The sequence below is a fragment of the Corvus kubaryi genome, unplaced genomic scaffold (genome assembly GCF_017639235.1).
Source record: "Corvus kubaryi isolate FWS band 111438036 unplaced genomic scaffold, C.kubaryi_AGA036_p1.0 133, whole genome shotgun sequence".
NCBI classification, from domain to species: domain Eukaryota; kingdom Metazoa; phylum Chordata; class Aves; order Passeriformes; family Corvidae; genus Corvus; species Corvus kubaryi.
Window position 1 is genome coordinate 5,579,533 of NW_024580667.1, and position 17,972 is coordinate 5,597,504.

The 17,972-nt window shown below is 35.3% G+C and overlaps 1 protein-coding gene across 1 annotated transcript in view; it reads left to right on the top strand.

Annotated features, from left to right (window-relative positions):
* CFAP47 (cilia and flagella associated protein 47) overlaps window positions 1-17,972 on the top strand; it is a 270,533-nt gene that overhangs the window by 23,805 nt on the left and 228,756 nt on the right. Inside the window, exons 19-24 of the mRNA XM_042035463.1 lie at window positions 513-590; window positions 1,126-1,270; window positions 2,833-2,927; window positions 10,628-10,778; window positions 13,675-13,775; window positions 14,885-15,044. Coding sequence (XP_041891397.1) covers window positions 513-590; window positions 1,126-1,270; window positions 2,833-2,927; window positions 10,628-10,778; window positions 13,675-13,775; window positions 14,885-15,044 — 730 coding nt within the window. The remainder of the gene's footprint in view (window positions 1-512; window positions 591-1,125; window positions 1,271-2,832; window positions 2,928-10,627; window positions 10,779-13,674; window positions 13,776-14,884; window positions 15,045-17,972) is intronic.

The window sequence follows — 17,972 nt, forward strand, 5'->3', positions numbered from 1 at the left end:
CAGCTTTCCCCTGTTGGAAAAAACCTTTTCATTCGAGTAATGCAGCCTGCTACAACATTATTTTGTCTGCAGAAGTGAGGAAGACTGGTCATTGGTTTTTGTCACAACTTTGGGTTGTGGTTTTTTTTTTTGTTTGTTTGGTTTTGGTTTTGTTCTGCGTTTTTAATTAACAACTGTATCTATCTAGCTATATCTGTCCCAGATGTGGTATGCCACAAAGGCATGATTTGAAGCCACATGTCACTGGAATCTGTATAGATATGTTCTAGAAACGGAAGGCATTTACTTTATCTCTTCATATTTCCACAGCAAAAATGCATTATATTATAAGGGCAGAGTTATTTTTGTATTTTCGTTGCAATTTAGACTGACTCTCTCTGCTCAGTATCTGTGGGGTAGAGTTGGTTTGGTTTTTTTGGTTAAACTTTTTTTCATGTAATTGTGACAGATTTGGTGAGCTAGTTGTGTTACAGGGACCTTGCCCACAGTCCCGGTGTTGTCTCTTCACTTAGGTAGCAGTGCGGAATGCAGCACAACTCACGCTTAGGGTTGATGGATTTTCAGGGATCGCTGAAATAGAAATTAATGTGGTAAGTGTGAAGAAATTTTAGCAATTTGTAAGATTGATTAAGTATTTTTCTTTCTCTAGATGTCAAAGTGGCTCCTCTCTACTTCATATTTTTCCCAAGAAAATTATCAAAGAGAACAACTTAGGAAGAGATATTAAAACCCAAATGTACATATAACAGTTGCACTAAATGATAGCTGATGGCTTTAGTTTTTGAACTTGACAATCTGGAATAAGTATGTTAAAAGGGAGAGGATTTCTTAAGGTAGTTATAGCAAAAAATGCAGTAAAGGGAAAAGGAAGTCACTGATCTATTTACTGAATGATGAAAACTTTTCTGATGGTGTAACTGGACTTGATATTAAATTCTAAACTCTTGTGTTTTATGTCCTGGAACGATTTTAAAGATATGGGTTGTGTGAGACTATTGATTAACCAATACTTTTATTGTGTTATAAATTGTGAATCTTGCACAATTATTTTTTTTCACATTATCTTCAATTATAAATTTGACTTCACAGTGCTTTGACCCATTTTTTTTTTCTTTAAACTTACAGGGACTATTTGAATATGATGATGTTTATATTGGTGGTACAAAATCAATTCCTTTTTTGCTGAGGAACAAAGGACAATCTTTTACCAGAGTGGAGTTTGATTTTTCTAAGTATGAGGATTTTAAATTGAATGCTGAAGACAATTCAGGTATTTTCTTTTGCTATATCAGAATTTTCATTAAATAAAGAATGGATAATGCTGAGAGAAAATCTGTCAGACTATTTCTGGTAGCCAAATTTTCTGATATAAGAAAACCTAAAGCAATTATTTTTAAAGTGTTGCTTTATATAAATTAAGGAGACATTTTGGTTTGCTTATTAGATGACATTTGACAAAAATAAGTATATTTGCAAAATGGCAGGTTTCCTGTAGGTTTTTTTTTTTCCCCCAATTTTTTCCCTGCATAGTTTCTAAGATATAATAAAAAAGTTTGAATACCCTCTCACCAGTTAAAATGAAATGATAAAAACAAACAAACAAAGCCGAACAATTGTATGAATTTCCTATTTGTGGACTCATGGCCACTTTTTGACAATTAACCCTTTGGTTAATTCATCATCAGTGTAAGGGTTCAGACTCTTCTTTTTCCCAAAGGGACAGGGTGTCTGCAGGTTAATGACAGGGCCTCTGCTCTGCATGAATGCCCAGCTCAGGATGTTATTGGGCAATATGTGGAATTGTAGTGCTATTCTTTTTTTCTTGGTAGAACTAGTGCACATTTTTATCCTGCACATTGTTGCTCATGGCTTTCCTTCTTCAGTCATCACATCTCCTTGGATGTTCCACCATCATTATTCACAAGAGAGTTTTGCAGGGACAAGAGGCCATATAAGCAAAGCTGCAAACTAAGGAAATCAAGACTCTTTCTTTTGCAAGACAGTATTATAAAATTTAGTTGTATCTGTATGTTGAACTATATGTAGATGATGCAAAAAAATGATCTCCCAAAATCAGAGGAGTTTTCTTACTCTGCGGTGTGCTTCAAAGGGAAGGGAAGGTGAGGGCTCCTAGTCAGTCATCTTAACTTGGAAAAGGACTGTGAGACTCTACAACAGCCAAGCAGCCAGCATGGGATCAGACTCATTGCACATGATCTCTGGATAGAGTTTGTGCTTGAAAGCAGTCATGTGACATCCAGTCAGGTTCAGTACTCAAATGGTGAGTACTGGATGAATAGGCATCCTGGTGTTCCATAGTGGATACTGATTTCGAAGGAATATTAACTTTGCTGGAAACCTGTGCTTCTGCCAGTGCCTTAAAATTGAACATGGAAGTGTGAAAAATGAAGCAAGCCTTATTGGTAAATCTCTGAAATGTAGATTGTGCCTAAAAGTAATTAAAAAAAAAAACCAGTTTCAGCCAACTATTTTTGTCCCTGTGGTAATAGTTCATTATGTAATTAACTATATTAGCATAACACTTTTATTCAAAGGTAAATGACAATGTTGTTTTGGGGTTTTTTTGTCTGAAGTATTGTGTTCTCCCAAATGAATAAGTTCCATGAAAATTGCTGGTGATTAATACTGCTCAAATTACCTCCAGAGTCCTTATGAGAGATACTATATCCCATTGTACCTTTGTGAGAAATGCTTACCATACAAAGATGTAGATACTTTATGCTGGAGATCACTTTGAAACACTACAACTATTATAAGGTTGATATTTCATGCAATGCCATCTGTAATTTGATTATTAATTTTGTTTGGCAGTGATTGACCGTTCTTGTTCAAAGCCTTATTTGTATTCAATTAACTTAGAGGAAGGGTCGTCTTTGCAATGCTTCTTGACCTTGATGCCAAAACAGGTAGGTTTATGGAATAGTGGTGATTAAGTTAATTAAAATCATGCTCTGTGATATTCCTATGGTAGGAGAATAGAGACTTTAGATGGACATTTTAGTGTGTGCAATAGTTTTATAATTAGTAATCCAATAATTAAGAAAACAAGTTCTGAAATAACCTCTATATAACTTTAAATGTTTGCATACGTGAAGAAAACACACTTTCTCAATGACTTAAAAATGGTGTAAACTAGGGCTGAAATGTCCTACCACACAGTCATTAAATCATTCAACAAACCAGCAGCCTCCTTCTTTTTGCAGATGTTCTTGCCTAATTTCCCAGATGACCAAGAAACTGCAGAAGTAGATAAGTTTTATGTGTCATAAAGATTGGCAAAGTTGCTTTGTGGTTGAGCTATTTGGAGCAAAAAAATTGAAGATATGAGACTTTAAGAGTTAGTTTTACACTTGAAAATTAGCATTTTATTGGCAGTAACTGTCAATAGAGCGTGCTCTAGTGAATTTTAAATCCAACCCCATTGAAAAATGCTTTGGAAGTTGAAGGTTTGGGGTTTCCACATATTTGGAGCAGAATGAACTGCAAGAGAACTTAGTCTTTGATATCATGAACCAGCTTCAGAACAAGCAGCTGGGGATCACTTCTGCAACATGTAAACCTGTTGCATTATATGCACTTTTACAGAAAAAGAAATGAAGTTGCTAGAAAAAGAAATGAATAACACAGATTATGCATCTTGGAAGGGTCAGGAGTATTCTTTTTCCATCTCCATCCACCTCCCACCTCAGCTTTCCTGGCAGTATAAAATGGAATTCTTTTGTTCAAAGCATCATTCAAATAATATTTGCATATTACAGTCTGTGTCTGGTAATGTGATTTTCTTCTGTGTACACATGGAAGATATTGGAGTGAGTTTATAGCACATACACTACTCTGAAATGATTTTTCCTGACAGAATATGAGTCAGTAGGTTCATAAAAAAATTCCATCTGTAAAGTGGCAGGCTTTGACTCAAGGGAAAAAGAATAGTTTTCATATCTTTTTAAGTATCTTGACATTTCTAATGCAACTCTTATGGGCAAGGTAGTCAGAATTAGACTGGATACAGTGTCAGGAAAGTTTCTAATTTTTTGCAAAATGGTACCTACAGAATATCATGAGTGACCCATAATCAAACTGGAGAAACTCAGCAAAGGAAAATGCTGGCATTTTCCTTTAAGTAGGAAGGGTCAATAATGGGAATATAGGAGCAGATAATGCTGTTGGAGTAATCTGTGTGTATGGTATTGCAGGCCACAAGCTGAACAAGAATTAAGAGTAGAGACTTACCATACTGATAGGAATAATGTTAATAAAGCAAGTAAAATAATTACTCTAATCAGGGTTGATAACACTTCAGCTGCACACTTTTCCCATGGGTTGCCATCTTTAAGGAAAGAAGTGGGACAGTTCCACTTGGAAAGAAAATCCAAAAGAAAGGAATGGAAATGGGCAGAACTCTGTTACCCATTGTAACATTTGAGCTCTATTCCTATATCCTTTTCATGTCAAGTTGCAGGATGGATTAAAAGTAGAAATGTTGCTACTGACACTGCTGTAAATTGAAGTGACTAAAAAATTAATATTTCTGAAGAGTGCTGAAATAGTAGCTTGCTCTGTATGTTTAATTTAGCTTGTCACCTGAACATGATGTTCAGTATTGCTGTTCATTATTTATGAGCATGTCCAACTGTCATTTGATACTGGTGTACACTGGCTTAACTGCAGACAGGGTTATGCCAGTTGGAAATCTGCTTTAATTGTGGTATAAATTGGGAAAAACAGTAATTCTTAAATTTGACTGGATCTATTTTATAATGGCTCTTCTCAAAGGAACCCAACCAAACAACCGAACAAAAAACCACAGCAAAGAAAAAAAGGCTGTAGAATATATTGCATCTATTGATTTTATTTTACTATTTTCTGATGTGATCCTTTTTCAATTTTTCAGACTCCAGGTTTAAGTGTTTTTCAAATTTTAAGAATAATTTTTGGCAAACAGAATTAACTTCCTTCAGAACCAAGGAAATAAAAATTTCAAAAAGGAAACTTTCTTGGGGCCTCTTATACCTCAGAGCCAACTGATAAGTGTTGCTTTAATTAAATGTTTTTACTTCAGTTTCCCTTCTCCCTGTGTGCTTAGAGTCCTTCTGTCTCCCTTTTTCCTTGGTGCCGGGTAAGCTGGAGGCAACCAGTGCTTCCCTTCTGCTTCCAGTGTGTTCCTGCCTGTCAGGAGCAGCTCATTGCTGGGCAAGACATTCCCAAGGACCCTCCCAGATTCCAACCCACTGGTACTCACAGCTGAGCACCCTTGAGTTGGTGCAGCACCGTCACAGCTGGCTGGGCCCCAAGAGCACTGACTGATGTTAAATGAAATTGCCCAATATGGCATTGACTACAGGCAGCATCTGGAAGTATATGTAGCCCCCAAGATGCTGGAACATTTCTTTCATTTAGCTCCTGCAAAGTACACTACTAATAAAAGCATAGTTCTATTAAGAAAGTGGTCCAAGTACCAGCATCTCTTATTGTGATCAGAAACTCTCAGTAGTTACTGATTCTTAAAACATTTTCCTTTGGATCTGAATTCTTTATTATTCTACCTCATCTATAGTCCCCATTTTTTCACCAGATTTCTTTCCTGATTTTCCAGTTTTGAAAAAAACCCCCAAACCTCTTATCTCTAGATGTTGATCTTCCCCTGTTCAGGTTTCACAGTTGCAAGTGCTGTTTCCTGCCTCTCTGCACTTGAACAGCTGTTTCTCTGATCTCATCTCTGTTTTTCTGACAACTGCTCTTCCCCAGCTTACATCCCAGCTGCTACAAACCTTCTGTATCCCATCGGGTCACATTCTTTTCTGTCTGCCTTCTGGTTTTACTAGAACTTCCTGCTGTTGTAGTCATTACTGACAACCCTACCCTATATACCAACAAACCCCCACTATATTGATGTTTTCTTTAACAAAGGGGATACTAGGACTAAGGAAAAGTAAAAATAATTCAGGAGCACTGCTAAAAACAAAAAAGCATGAAGTTATTTTAATGTACTTAAAAAATTTATTAAAGCTACTTGAATTATTAATGTAAGGTTCCAAGTAATTTAGTCTTGAATGCAGTCTTGAATTCTGCTAAAAAACCCTTCAGCTTAACAAATGTAGTACACATATAGGAACTTTGGAGAGCAGCTACAATTCTCACTAAAATATAGTATGTATTAATACATGGGACATCAAGAGAGTCTCTTAGAGATGAAGTGTCTTGGCATGCTTAAAAATAAACCTTAAAAAATGTTGAGCCAATTCCTTCAGTATTCTGAGTGAGAAAATGGAGGCTATGAATTATAGATAAGGCTGGGATGCTGCTCAGACACAGTGTAGCTGTGCTTTCCTGTTATTCCAGTGTCTCTGAAGGTGTTGGAGGTGACAGGGCTCTGCACCTCACTGCAGAGAGTTTAACCTTAGTGTTTGGTGGCTCTGAAAGTCACAGCTGTCAGTGAAAGCAGTATGTATATCTGTCTGTCTGTCTCTCTCTGTGTGTTTCTCCAGCCAGGATGATCCCCCTGCTCACAGAGGTCTTGAGGGTATCCTGGGGAAAGCAAACAAAGGAAAGTAAAGTGCAGGAGTGTAGTGCTTCAAAATGACATTTTTTTTTTTTTTTTTTACCCTGCTGGAAAATAACAAATTCCAGCATCTTGGAAAAAGGACAAAATACACAGCTGTGTAATAATGAAGCCTTCGAGTGCCTTTGATTGAGATAAATAGAGCAAGTCACACCTGTCAGAGCTTATTGCTTAAGCTTGTTGTAGGGAGGTGACAGGTGTTTTGATGTTTTTTTTTGTCCTTTTAAATGATAGAACATATTTGTGGTGTAAGAAGTGAATTCTGTGGAAAATCTGCAGCTGTGGAATTACAGGGTATTGTTGGTGCATCATCTCTGACTATATACAAAGGAAAGATTTAATTTTATTGCAGTGCTTTGAATGATTGCTTTGAACAGCGGTTACATTATTCATTGTGGAAGCTGCTTATCTGTGATATAAACCTGGGGAATTAAAGATTTCAGTATGTTTTAAGGAAAAGCTCCTGTTAAATTTGAGGGAAGGCTGGGAGTGTATATTGGATTCAGTTGCAGGACATAAACCCTTGGCTTTGCAATTAGGTTTAAATTTGAATCAAACTGATTTTTTCTAACATGTGTTACATTTTGTCTCCTTGTATCACTGCTGAATTTATGTTTTAGAGGTATGAATAAAGAAACTTTAAAGTCAACCTTTACACAAATGCTTCAAGATACTTGAACAATCTGCATGGCATTATATGATAAGTACAAGAGTATTATTATCTTTTACAGATGTCTTAATGTAATTTCAAGTAATAAATTAGCTTGTTGATTTATGTGCAATTCCCTGTGAAGCTGTACTGTGGAAGTACTGCAATTTTGGAGAGATGTCACATATTCTTTGTGCTAAACACACTATGGTTTCTGAATTAGTGAAATTTGTATTCAACCTTGGGAATATATGCTCCATTAGAATAATAATTAGAGAATTATATTTTATTCTTTCTAAGATATATTATTGCCTAAAGATAGAAATGAAGTAACTGCTTTGAAAGTGTTTTTTGAAAATAACAGTATTTTTTTCTGCTCTCAGATTACCACCTGACAATTGTACTTCAGTTTATTTTTTATCCATCAGTTTTATATAAAATACTATTTTACTTGTCATGTTTGATGGGGCAGTTTTCCCCCCTTTTGTTTCTTGTCTTATACCAGGTATTTAGGGCTAAGGCAGGAAGCCACTCAGCCATGTTTGCTCCCAAGTGTTGAGCTCAGAGCTACCAAACTCTTCATATCAAACCTATTTCATAAATTCAAATGAGTTTTGGTAGCAGAGCTTTCTTAATCTGACAGAATCTTTAAGATAAATTCTATTTGTTTATTAATTCTAGCAAAAAAAAATTGAAGGTATTTTAAAATGCCATCTAAATAAAAGTTTACAGGAATGTTATTTTTATTTAAAGAGTTGTTAACTTCTGGTGGCAGCCCAATCAAGCATCCTTTTTCTGGCATCCTTTGGAGGTGTTCCATGTGAACACAGAACAAAAAGCTCCTTTGTCTCACCTGTCTTTTTAAAGATTCTTTTGAAGTATTTTAATTCTAAGACTCTCACTTTGTAGATGATGGCTCCTTTCCAATCAATGTGCATAAGCAGTGTACATCAGGATAGGAAAAATGTTTCTTATAATGATATTAACGAAGAGGAATTTTTGTGAAAGAACTCTCTCTAGGCTGCTTCCTTCCTGCCCTTCCCATGTTCATTGGTGTGTGAAGTTAAATGCAGCTTCAGGAAAATATCTCAATACATAAGTAACTATAAAGTATTCATAAATTATCTAAAAAGCAAGTATAAGTCCATTAATAGTCCAAGGATTTATTTTTAAAATATTGTAATTAGTTTTTTAAGTGTGTAATCTTGCAAAAGAGGAAATTTTCTGTTCGGAGTTTGAAAAATGAAATGTTAATCATAAAGAGGTTTTTTTAATATTTATAGAAAAAAACATAATGACTCTACTCGCAAGTTGAAGTCCTAATAACTGAAATGAATTTTTAATTCTGTTTGAGCAATGTGTATGTGTATGAATTATAATATGATTTCTACTTATATAGAATTTTTACAGGATTTTTCATGTATAATGTAGTTTACATAATGTGCAGTTAATGTATGAATAAAATAAAAGATCTATGATTTGTTCGCAATTATATAAATACATTTCTATGAGTTATGTTGGCTCTGAATTTGCATCATTATACTTCATAGCAAAAGTAGGTTTTCAATAAACATCATGATCTACAGGTAGTAAATTGAGTGTCTTTCACGTATTTGCTTTTGTTTGCCAGTTCTTAGAAAAAAAACCCCTTGTTGTATAGTAAGACAAAACCAAATTTTCCTGATAGTTGGGATGAAAAACAGGTTTTGATTTGCTGCTTTGGGAGAGGGATAAAGGGATTCCATCTTTTGGTTTCTGACCTAAATGTACCAGCATTGATGAAGAACAATTGCAGTGCTAGACTGCACTCCTTTGCACAGCCAGTGCTGTCATTATCTCTATAATAGACTAAACATTTTAATCTCACCAAACTTGAAAAGCTTAGTTTTGTTACATCTATTTTGAAGATGTAGCTTGATGAAGTATTTTATGTGGATGACTTGAGGTGATAAAAATAGAAGAGTATATAAATCAAAATCAAATCAGGAGATTTTCACTCAATTTTTTTTATGACTTATCTTGAGGATTAGTTACTAAACATATTAAATGTTAATTTTGAAAAGCCAGTTATATGTTATAAAATCTAATCATTATTAGATTTGAAGTATCAATATAAAACAAGGGACTGTGGTAATCTTGTGGCAAATCTTGCCCTCATTTCCTGCTTTCCTTGAGCTAAGCACAAAAGAAAATGTTCCACAAGGCTCAGCACACACCTCCCTCTCCAGGAGTGTGTAATTGTGTGTCACAGACCCTGCTGGAATGCCAAACACTCCCAGTGCCGTGTGCTTGCTTCTCAGTAGGTATTACAGCTGGATATGTGCCTCATGCCCTGGCTTAGGACAACTTTGGTTTTCTTTCCTGTCATTTATATATTCCACTTGCTACCACAGATGTGAAAGTGAAGAATGACGCATTATTTTCTGTGGTTTTTGAAAGCTTTTAAATGATTCATAACATCCTTATATAGCTGGTGTTACTGCTTTTGCTAAGCAGCATGAAGATTTTATAGGTCTAATTCCTTTTTGGAGATTTCAGTGGCCTTCAAGGTGAAAACAGAATTTGAAGGACTCTAACAGTGGTTTTAGTGCAGAAGTTTTGGGTTTTTTTTCCATTACCTTTATTAAGGTTATCCATGCCTTTTTTCTGGAGACCGTGCTACCTTAGGACGTTGGTCCTTGGAAAGACACAGCAAGAGGCAAGAAATATCTCTTTCAAAGTGCATTTTGAAATACATGTGGGCTTTATAATGCACATTCTGTCAAAGAAGAGGATTCTGTACAAAACACCATCTTTTAAGTTCTAAACCCCACTTGGGAATGTGATAGCAGAGATAAAATGAGGATCAAAATCACTGGAATTTAGACTCCTAGAATTCAGTGGCATTTAATGACAAAGGTTTTAAGACTAATTTTTTCCCCAAGGTTTCTCAATTTTAACTCATGTTTCAGCTTTGATCTCAGAGCCCATTTTGTTTATGCTGGGTGTACTGTAATGGTTGACCTTTGCTCTTCAGCCTTTGAGAAAGGCTTCCATAATTTATGTAGCTTTGTTTTCCCTCCTCTTTTCTCACATCTGGGCCATGGCTCTAGTCTTTTTTCACTCATGAGAATGGCAGGAGTGGAACACAACAGTATGATTTACCAGAAACCTTGTCTGTAGCTCTGCTGATAACCCTGATACTTTTGGTCACACAGCTTTTCCAGAATGGGGGGAAGAAAATACCTGGGCACTGCTTACTTAGAGAGCTGATTCTGAGTTCTAATAAATTAACACCCAATATCATGAGCAGGTCCAAAATTGCAATAATTCTGCCAAAATAGTAAACCACTCAGATGGTTCAAGAGGTACCTATGATTTTTTGGGGAAAGTGACCACAATTTTTTTTTTTCCTTTAGGTGGCAGTATATGACTTCATTCTTCCAGTTGTTATTCCTCAGGCCACTTCCCCACCTCCAGCTGCTCCCGTGCCTCTGACACACGGTGCCCCTGTGCCTCAGCCTCCCCTGGTGAACATTGCTCTTCCAGCCTGTAGAGTCAAAGCAACTGGTGGGTAAACCAGGGCCTTAAACACCTGCTGGAGACATATATTTAGAGTGATATTTTTGCTTTGCAGAGAATTTCTATTTAATTGGAATTTGTATAATTTGTACATTTCTTGGAAACTTGCAAAATTTTCAATTTGATCTGTGTTTTTAAATATGCTTAGAGCTGAACTTTCTATGCCTAATCATGACATGTGGAGAAAATTAATTTTTGTATAGCCATTTGCCTTATATAAAACTAGTTTACCAAAACTCTTTTTTGTGTCTAGCCATTTATTAGTATTTCTAGACCTCATCATGCAAATCCCAGTGATTACAGTAGTTCCTCTGAAAAGTGTAGAAAAGTAGAATGTCATTCATACTCTTTTTTAGTCTTTTCCTGTCAAAACTAGGATCTCTAGCTGTGTTTAAAACTCCTTTAAAATGCCTCTGAATGGCCCTGATCCCATCTGGTTTGTCAGAGGTTGTTAATAGCCAAAGTTACAGGCCATTTGCCTGCAGCAAAGAAATTGATATCTTATATAATTTTTCTCTGCTTTGCTCAGAAATAATTTGTGGTTCTCTTTAGTCTCCTGTCTTATTCTTACTGTCATGTAGATCTATAAATTGTGAATATTTGAGTACACTGGGTTTCCTAATCTCAGTTTTTAATGTATAATCACTGTTTATTTGAGATGAGAGTGAAGTACGGAGAGTCTTTCTAGAATGATGTTTGTGTAATGTTTAAACATTTTGGGAGCACTGAAGAAGGCTTGGCCAATTAAATGCATAATGTGGGGTAAAAGTAACTCTAATTTATTGGGTTTTGTCTATATTTGTTTTTCTCTCCTTTGTTTTTCTTGGTAACTTTAAGTCTTTTGAGATCTTTTAAAATACCAAAGAAATCTGAGAGCCCTTCTTTAGATCCTGTCATGAAAATAAATTCATAATAAATGTTTCTAAAATATATTTAATTTAAGAACATATAGAATAAAGGTGAGTGTACATATGTATATGAGATTATTAGGTAACACATCTCTAAGTAAAAATATGAATCCAAGTCACAAATTTATAGTGCAGAAGTGATTTTATTTCCTTCTCCTTTTTTTGTGGAATAGATGCAGTGACTAAATCTCATGGATAATTGACAGTCTTATCCAAATTTTATCACAAATTTGTATTTCTCCTATGTAGAATTTCTTCAAAGTACATGTATAGGCCAACAACAAGTAAACATAATATATAAGTAAAGATATAATACTTTCAATTCTAAGAAATAGTTGAAAAAATAAAGTGTGGCTTCTATTGAAATTTGGGTATTGAAATTAAATTCTTATAGGGAATCTTAATGGTTTGGGAGGAGGGAGAGAAGTCTAAATAAGTGTCTTGACCACTCAGTATTTCAGATAATCATATGGGTGCAGGCAAATAGCCAAATTATTTTTACTGTTAGAAAAAGAACTTGATGTGATTACATTTCAATGACTCAAAAGTTACGCCTGTTATTGATTCCTTTCAGATTATCATGTTAAAAGCTAAAAATGAGTAAGATGTATCTTGCAAGTTCTAAGTTTGATTTGATAAATATGCCTAACTCTCACTGCTGGATGCTTTATGGCACATTCGTTTTCTGCTCTTACAGTTTTTATTTTCCTGGGATAATTTTTGTGGTTGACTGCAATTCAGACTACATGGGACAGTGTGGTTGGATTAAATCAATATCTTATATCTGCTGATTATACTCAGGGTTGTTCACCCTGAGTAGAGAATCACCCTGATCTTGGGGTAGTCAGACCAGTCTTTTAACTTCAGTGGAATCCATATGTTTTCAATCCATCAGGGATCTGGTTTTTGATTTTTTTAAAAACAAAGTTTGTAGACTGTCTCAGTACCTGGGAAGGAAAGCAGGTCTCTTACTTAAATACTTCTAAGACTTTTCCCTCGGAAAGTGTCTATCTGTATGTAACAAAGAACTGAAAGAGAAAAATCCCAAACAAACCAGGACAGAAAACTCAACTGGAAAGGATACAAATCTAATCTCAGACTGGTACAAAGGAAAAATTTGTACTATCAATTTAATGGCCTCATGGGAGCTGCCATATATTTTAATAATCCATCTCACTTTTTTTTTTGGGTAGATAATCTCCTTTCTTTCACAGAGTTTCAGTTGTGCTGTGTTCTCCTGGTACAGGGAGTTTCTGAGAGCTGAGGACTTAGTGAGTGACATGGTTGCATATTGGTGGAAGGGTTCCAGCAGATTCTGTTCCTACTTTGAAACAATACTACTTTAGAGAGTTTGTATGCCTGTGATTTAGAGAAATAAAGATAATGTTGTTTATGTAATGTGATATATGTGATCAGGAAAGTCTGGGTTTTTTAGGGGGGAGAATTCATCAACACTGGGCATGGAGCAGACTTGCAGATTTTAATAAAAGGATCCTGTGTGCTTGCTAGGTTCATTTCCAATGTTGTTTCCAAGAAGTAAGATGAGGCTGTGGGAACACATACCTTTGTTTTTCTAAACCCCCACTTTAAAACTTCTGCCTTTGTGGTGATTCCTTTGTTGCAGCTCTGTGAAATTAAGAGAAATGCTTTTTTATATAAAATCTTCCAAGTCTTGTCTAATGATTATCATCAGAAATTTAAGTGCATTCATCTGCAGTTGGAAGATCATGTGGCTCTTGTGATATGAAGGAGAGGTGCCATCAGTCTGGTAGATATAAAATTTAAATAATTTTAATGTGACTAAAGAATCATAATAAGACAAAGTTAAATTACAGTAATCATGTATATGGGAGCAACAAAAAGGGGAGAAACTTTTTTGCTAAACATGTGCAGAGACAGTGATTTTATGAATGTACTTTGAGAAAGTATTTGTCAAATGATGCTATATAAACATTTTAAATTTTTTTTTTCAATAGTACTTCCACCACTATTGGAGTTCTCCTCAATGGAATTTAAATTTGAAAAACATTCAAGTAACATGCATTTAAATATTGCTGATGGGCATATGAACTCTCAGGTAATGACATTGTCATTCTTATTTTGTTCAATTTTTGATTTAATGTTTGTCTTTTAATCGTGATAAATTTTTTTCCAAAATTTAAAATTTGGCTTGTACTAACTCTGACAATATGAGAGTGTGGGCACCATGAGAAATTGACCATGAATTGTGTAAGAAATAGATATAAATAGAATAATTCTGAAGATTTTCTGCATCTGCCTGTACCAGTAAATGAGACAGTGATGGTGCCAGGATGCAACTGATTTGTGCCATGATGGGCCATACAGTGAAACTGCTGTCCCAGTGCCTTGTGTGGTACTGACTGTGCCAACTGACACTCTCCCAAAAAATTCCTTGCCATGACTTAGGACTTAATAGGGAAAAAAGGCACTAAATAGAATATTTGCGACACAGGTAATTTGTATGAATGTAAAACATACTTAAAATAGTTTATTGTTTCTAATTCCTGAGGGCTTTGGTTGTAAATTATAAAAGTTGGGTTTGGCAATGATGGAAACACTTGAAATGCTTTTTCATGTTCATTTAGGAAACAATGATAATACAGAGTCAAGGCATTTTCCTGGCTAGGGGTGTTTCAAAAGCTGAGAGAGTAACTCTGAGATAAAGGAATTTAGGTTTTTTTTGTTTGTTTGTTTCCATTGTCATCTTATTGAATTAAAAGAATGGGTTTTGAAAACCTGTTCTGAACTTCTTCCATTTTCAGCATCTCCACTTGTAAGTCTAGATGTGAGCCATGTGTTTAGTGCTTGCTGTGCTTCATTTTTGTCAGGAATAAGTCCTCAATTCTGTTTGGCTAAGCACTCCCACTGTGATGCTTTGATCTATTTACCTCACATAAATGAGGTTTTTCCATTCTGGAAAGAAAGTATTCTCTTTGTGAATGTGGTGAGTGACTGGAAAGCATCTAGTCTGTGCAGATAGACATACTCACCTTTGTGCCTCACAGATATAATAAACTGAATTCTTCATTGCTTTCTAGAGCTGTCTTGATTTCCCTCTGGTGTGTTCACAGAAAGAATGCTTCGGAGAGAGTAATGTGAAAAGTATCGCGGTGTTTGCTGCTTTCCCTCTTTCAATATCTACTCCTTTTCTGAAAATATTTACAGACCCTTGTCCTGAAGAATATCTCAAAAGACAGAGTGAAATGGAAATTGAATTTTGATGATGTAGACAAAAATATAGAAGATGGTGTTTTTGGATTTAGTCTGAAGACTGGATGTCTTGGTAGGGGAGAAGAAGTCAGTATTGCTGTGTTGTTCTGCCCTCGTAAGTAATTTTATGAATTCTTCTGTAGATAGTTTGGCCATTTTCATAGGTATGTTTAAATGGGGTTTTATGATGAATCAATACTAGTACTTTGATCAACTTAAGGTTTTTTTGGTTCTGAGAAAATAAGACAGCTGCAGACCTAACAAAAAGCATGGAATCACTGTATTTGAAATTCCATTATTTGAAAAGTCTGCTTTGCACATAGAAAGCATCAGGTTTTTCACAGATAAACCATCAAGGACTGGGATAGCTGTGTCATTTTCAGTGCTGCTCCTTCAGGTGCATTTAGGTTGACTGACTTAGGTACTAAAGCTTTCCAAGGGTAATTGGAATGCTTGCGAACTTTTTTCTAAATAGCCATAATTTAGATAAGAGCAGAAATTTCCTGCCTCAATGAGATATAAAATAACTTGTCTGTGGTATTTTTTTGGAGTAGACTGCTCAGGCAATGAGTCCCGAATAAAAACATATAAAATAGATTTCTAACAAAATTTGGGAGCATGTAGGAAGATGGCAATCAACCACGTAACTCCAGAAAAGGAATGCAAGGATAGGAAAATTAGGATTCTACTTTTTTCCCAGCCAAGTGTTTAGAGTAGACAGTGTATACAAGATTCATAGATTCATAGGGTGTAACACTGTATTTTTAGCTGATAAATCCCACCAGCAAATGCAGCTGATACCTACAGAACCCCATCCTGTTGACAGTTTCAGTGCAGTACTTTTGGGGCTGCAGCATTGTCAAGTTGTTGTGTCAGTTGGATCTGATCCTGAGGCAGCAAGTCAGCATCCCTGTGCTAAAGAAAGATGTTGCTGTTATTCTTTATCATAGCATTGAAATCTGTAGCCTCAGTTAATCACTGGAAACAATTTAATATAAATAAAGAAAAATATAGATAAAAGACTCTTTCCATGACTCTGTATGATAAATTGAGAGGACTGCATTAAATATTGTTCTGTAAATGTTGTGAATATGTAAGAGCAGTGCTTAATTGCACGTGTTACTTGGAGTTGCTTGTTCATTGCACGCTGTGAGGCAGAGAACAACATAAAAATAAAAGCCAATATTTTGAGTTACTGGATAAATTGTATGTGTAAATGCAGATGTGTATATACATAAATATGACTGATAAATTACTGTAATTTGAAGTTATCTGTATTTTTGCTATGTTCCCATATATTTTGTTTACAGAAAGTCATAAGTAACTGTAAAGATCAGTTACTCCTAATTCAACGTTCTAAGTATTTTCCCATGATTTAGCCTACTTGTACTGTGCCTTCAGTGAATATCCATCTTGTAAGAGAGCATTAGATACGTCAAAACCCACACAGGAGACCTAGTTAATGAACATGGGGTGCTAATCATGTTCAGAGGTTTGTACTGGAAAGTTGTAGTATATGGGGGGTGAACAAACCTTAAAATGAACTTCGAGTGTGCATTAGGGTAATTTATTTAAGTATGCTGCAGCAGTTATGATAGAGTACAAAATGGTGCAATGTTTAATTAAATGAAAGAGTTTGTGTCTGTGGTAAAATGATGCTACTTGTTAAAAAAGTATTCTAAAAACAGAGATTTTCAAGAACTGAAGACATATTGATATGATCCTCTTCTGCTGTTTTACAGTACAATGCATTAACAGTATAAAAAATTTTCACTATATCTAATTGTGGTATGAAAAAAACTTATCTCCGGCAAAGGAAGTTACAATGAATTTGTGCTTTTGGCTTCACTTACTAGGAGTTCAGAGCCCCTGGAAGATGTGATGATGACGTAATGGGCACAAATGATAACTTTGATAGATTGATTGTGTTGTCTTTTTTTTTTTGTCTGCAACAGCAAGATATTAACTAGCTGTGATCTTTACCAATTTCTGTGAAGAAATTAGTTCACTTTTGATTTTTTTTTTTTTTTTTGTAGGACACCTCTAAGTTCTAGCTATCTGTGGCTTTTTTCTCTTTGAAGTCTGTATTTCAGTGTATGCAAATTTCTCATTGGTATCTATTTATGCTGAAGGGGAATAGATGCAATAGCACCTGAATTATCATAAGGTCTGAGGCAACTAAGCTAAAAATGTAGGAGCTGCATAACCATCTAATACAAACTTAAGAGGGTGAGAAGAGCAGATGGTGTTTTTCCTTTTTTCTCATACACTAAAAAGACCAAAACCCATGCTATTACAGAGTTAATATTTCTGGAGGAGAAAAAGAATTTCCCATACAGTTCTACAGATTTTGTTAGTCCATGGCAGCTCTAGATTGACAGATTTGTAAGTATCATCAAATGTCCCTAAAGAAAATTTTCACATCTGCTGGACTAGGAATTAATGGTGGTATATGAGGATGGTAACAGCAGCCCAGGCTTTGACAGTGGTCATGAAAGGTGTGAGGAGTAGAATAAATTCTTGACTTCAGCTGTCAGTTTAGGACATAATTCTCATTAACTTCTAAGTAATTTATTTAACAGGAAATATCCTGAAAACCTTGGTCCTATATTCCAAAATAATGAAAAAAATCTTAATAAAGGACATAATTCACTTTTTTTTTTTGGTCTTTGTGGCTATTTTAAATGGTCATGGTATTGCAATGTCCTGGTGTTTCTGACATCAACAATAATTTATTGGTTAACATACTATGCCGGATTTTGATGTTAGTAAATGTGTGGAGCCATGCACAGAATGATCAGTGATGCAGGATAGACACTGTCTGTTCTGCTCTTTGAGTGAGTCAGGGATTCTATGGCATGGAAAGTATAGGTGGAAAGTTTATATGAGAAAAGCTTAACACTACTATTTTCTAACTTTGAAACTGTGGTTAATATGAATATTTTAGAATGTGAGTTCCTGAAAATTGCACGTTCTTTGGTACTGACATACGCTTCTGTACTTTTCTTCCTTCACTGTGTTCTATCCCTATGGTGTTTGTTGG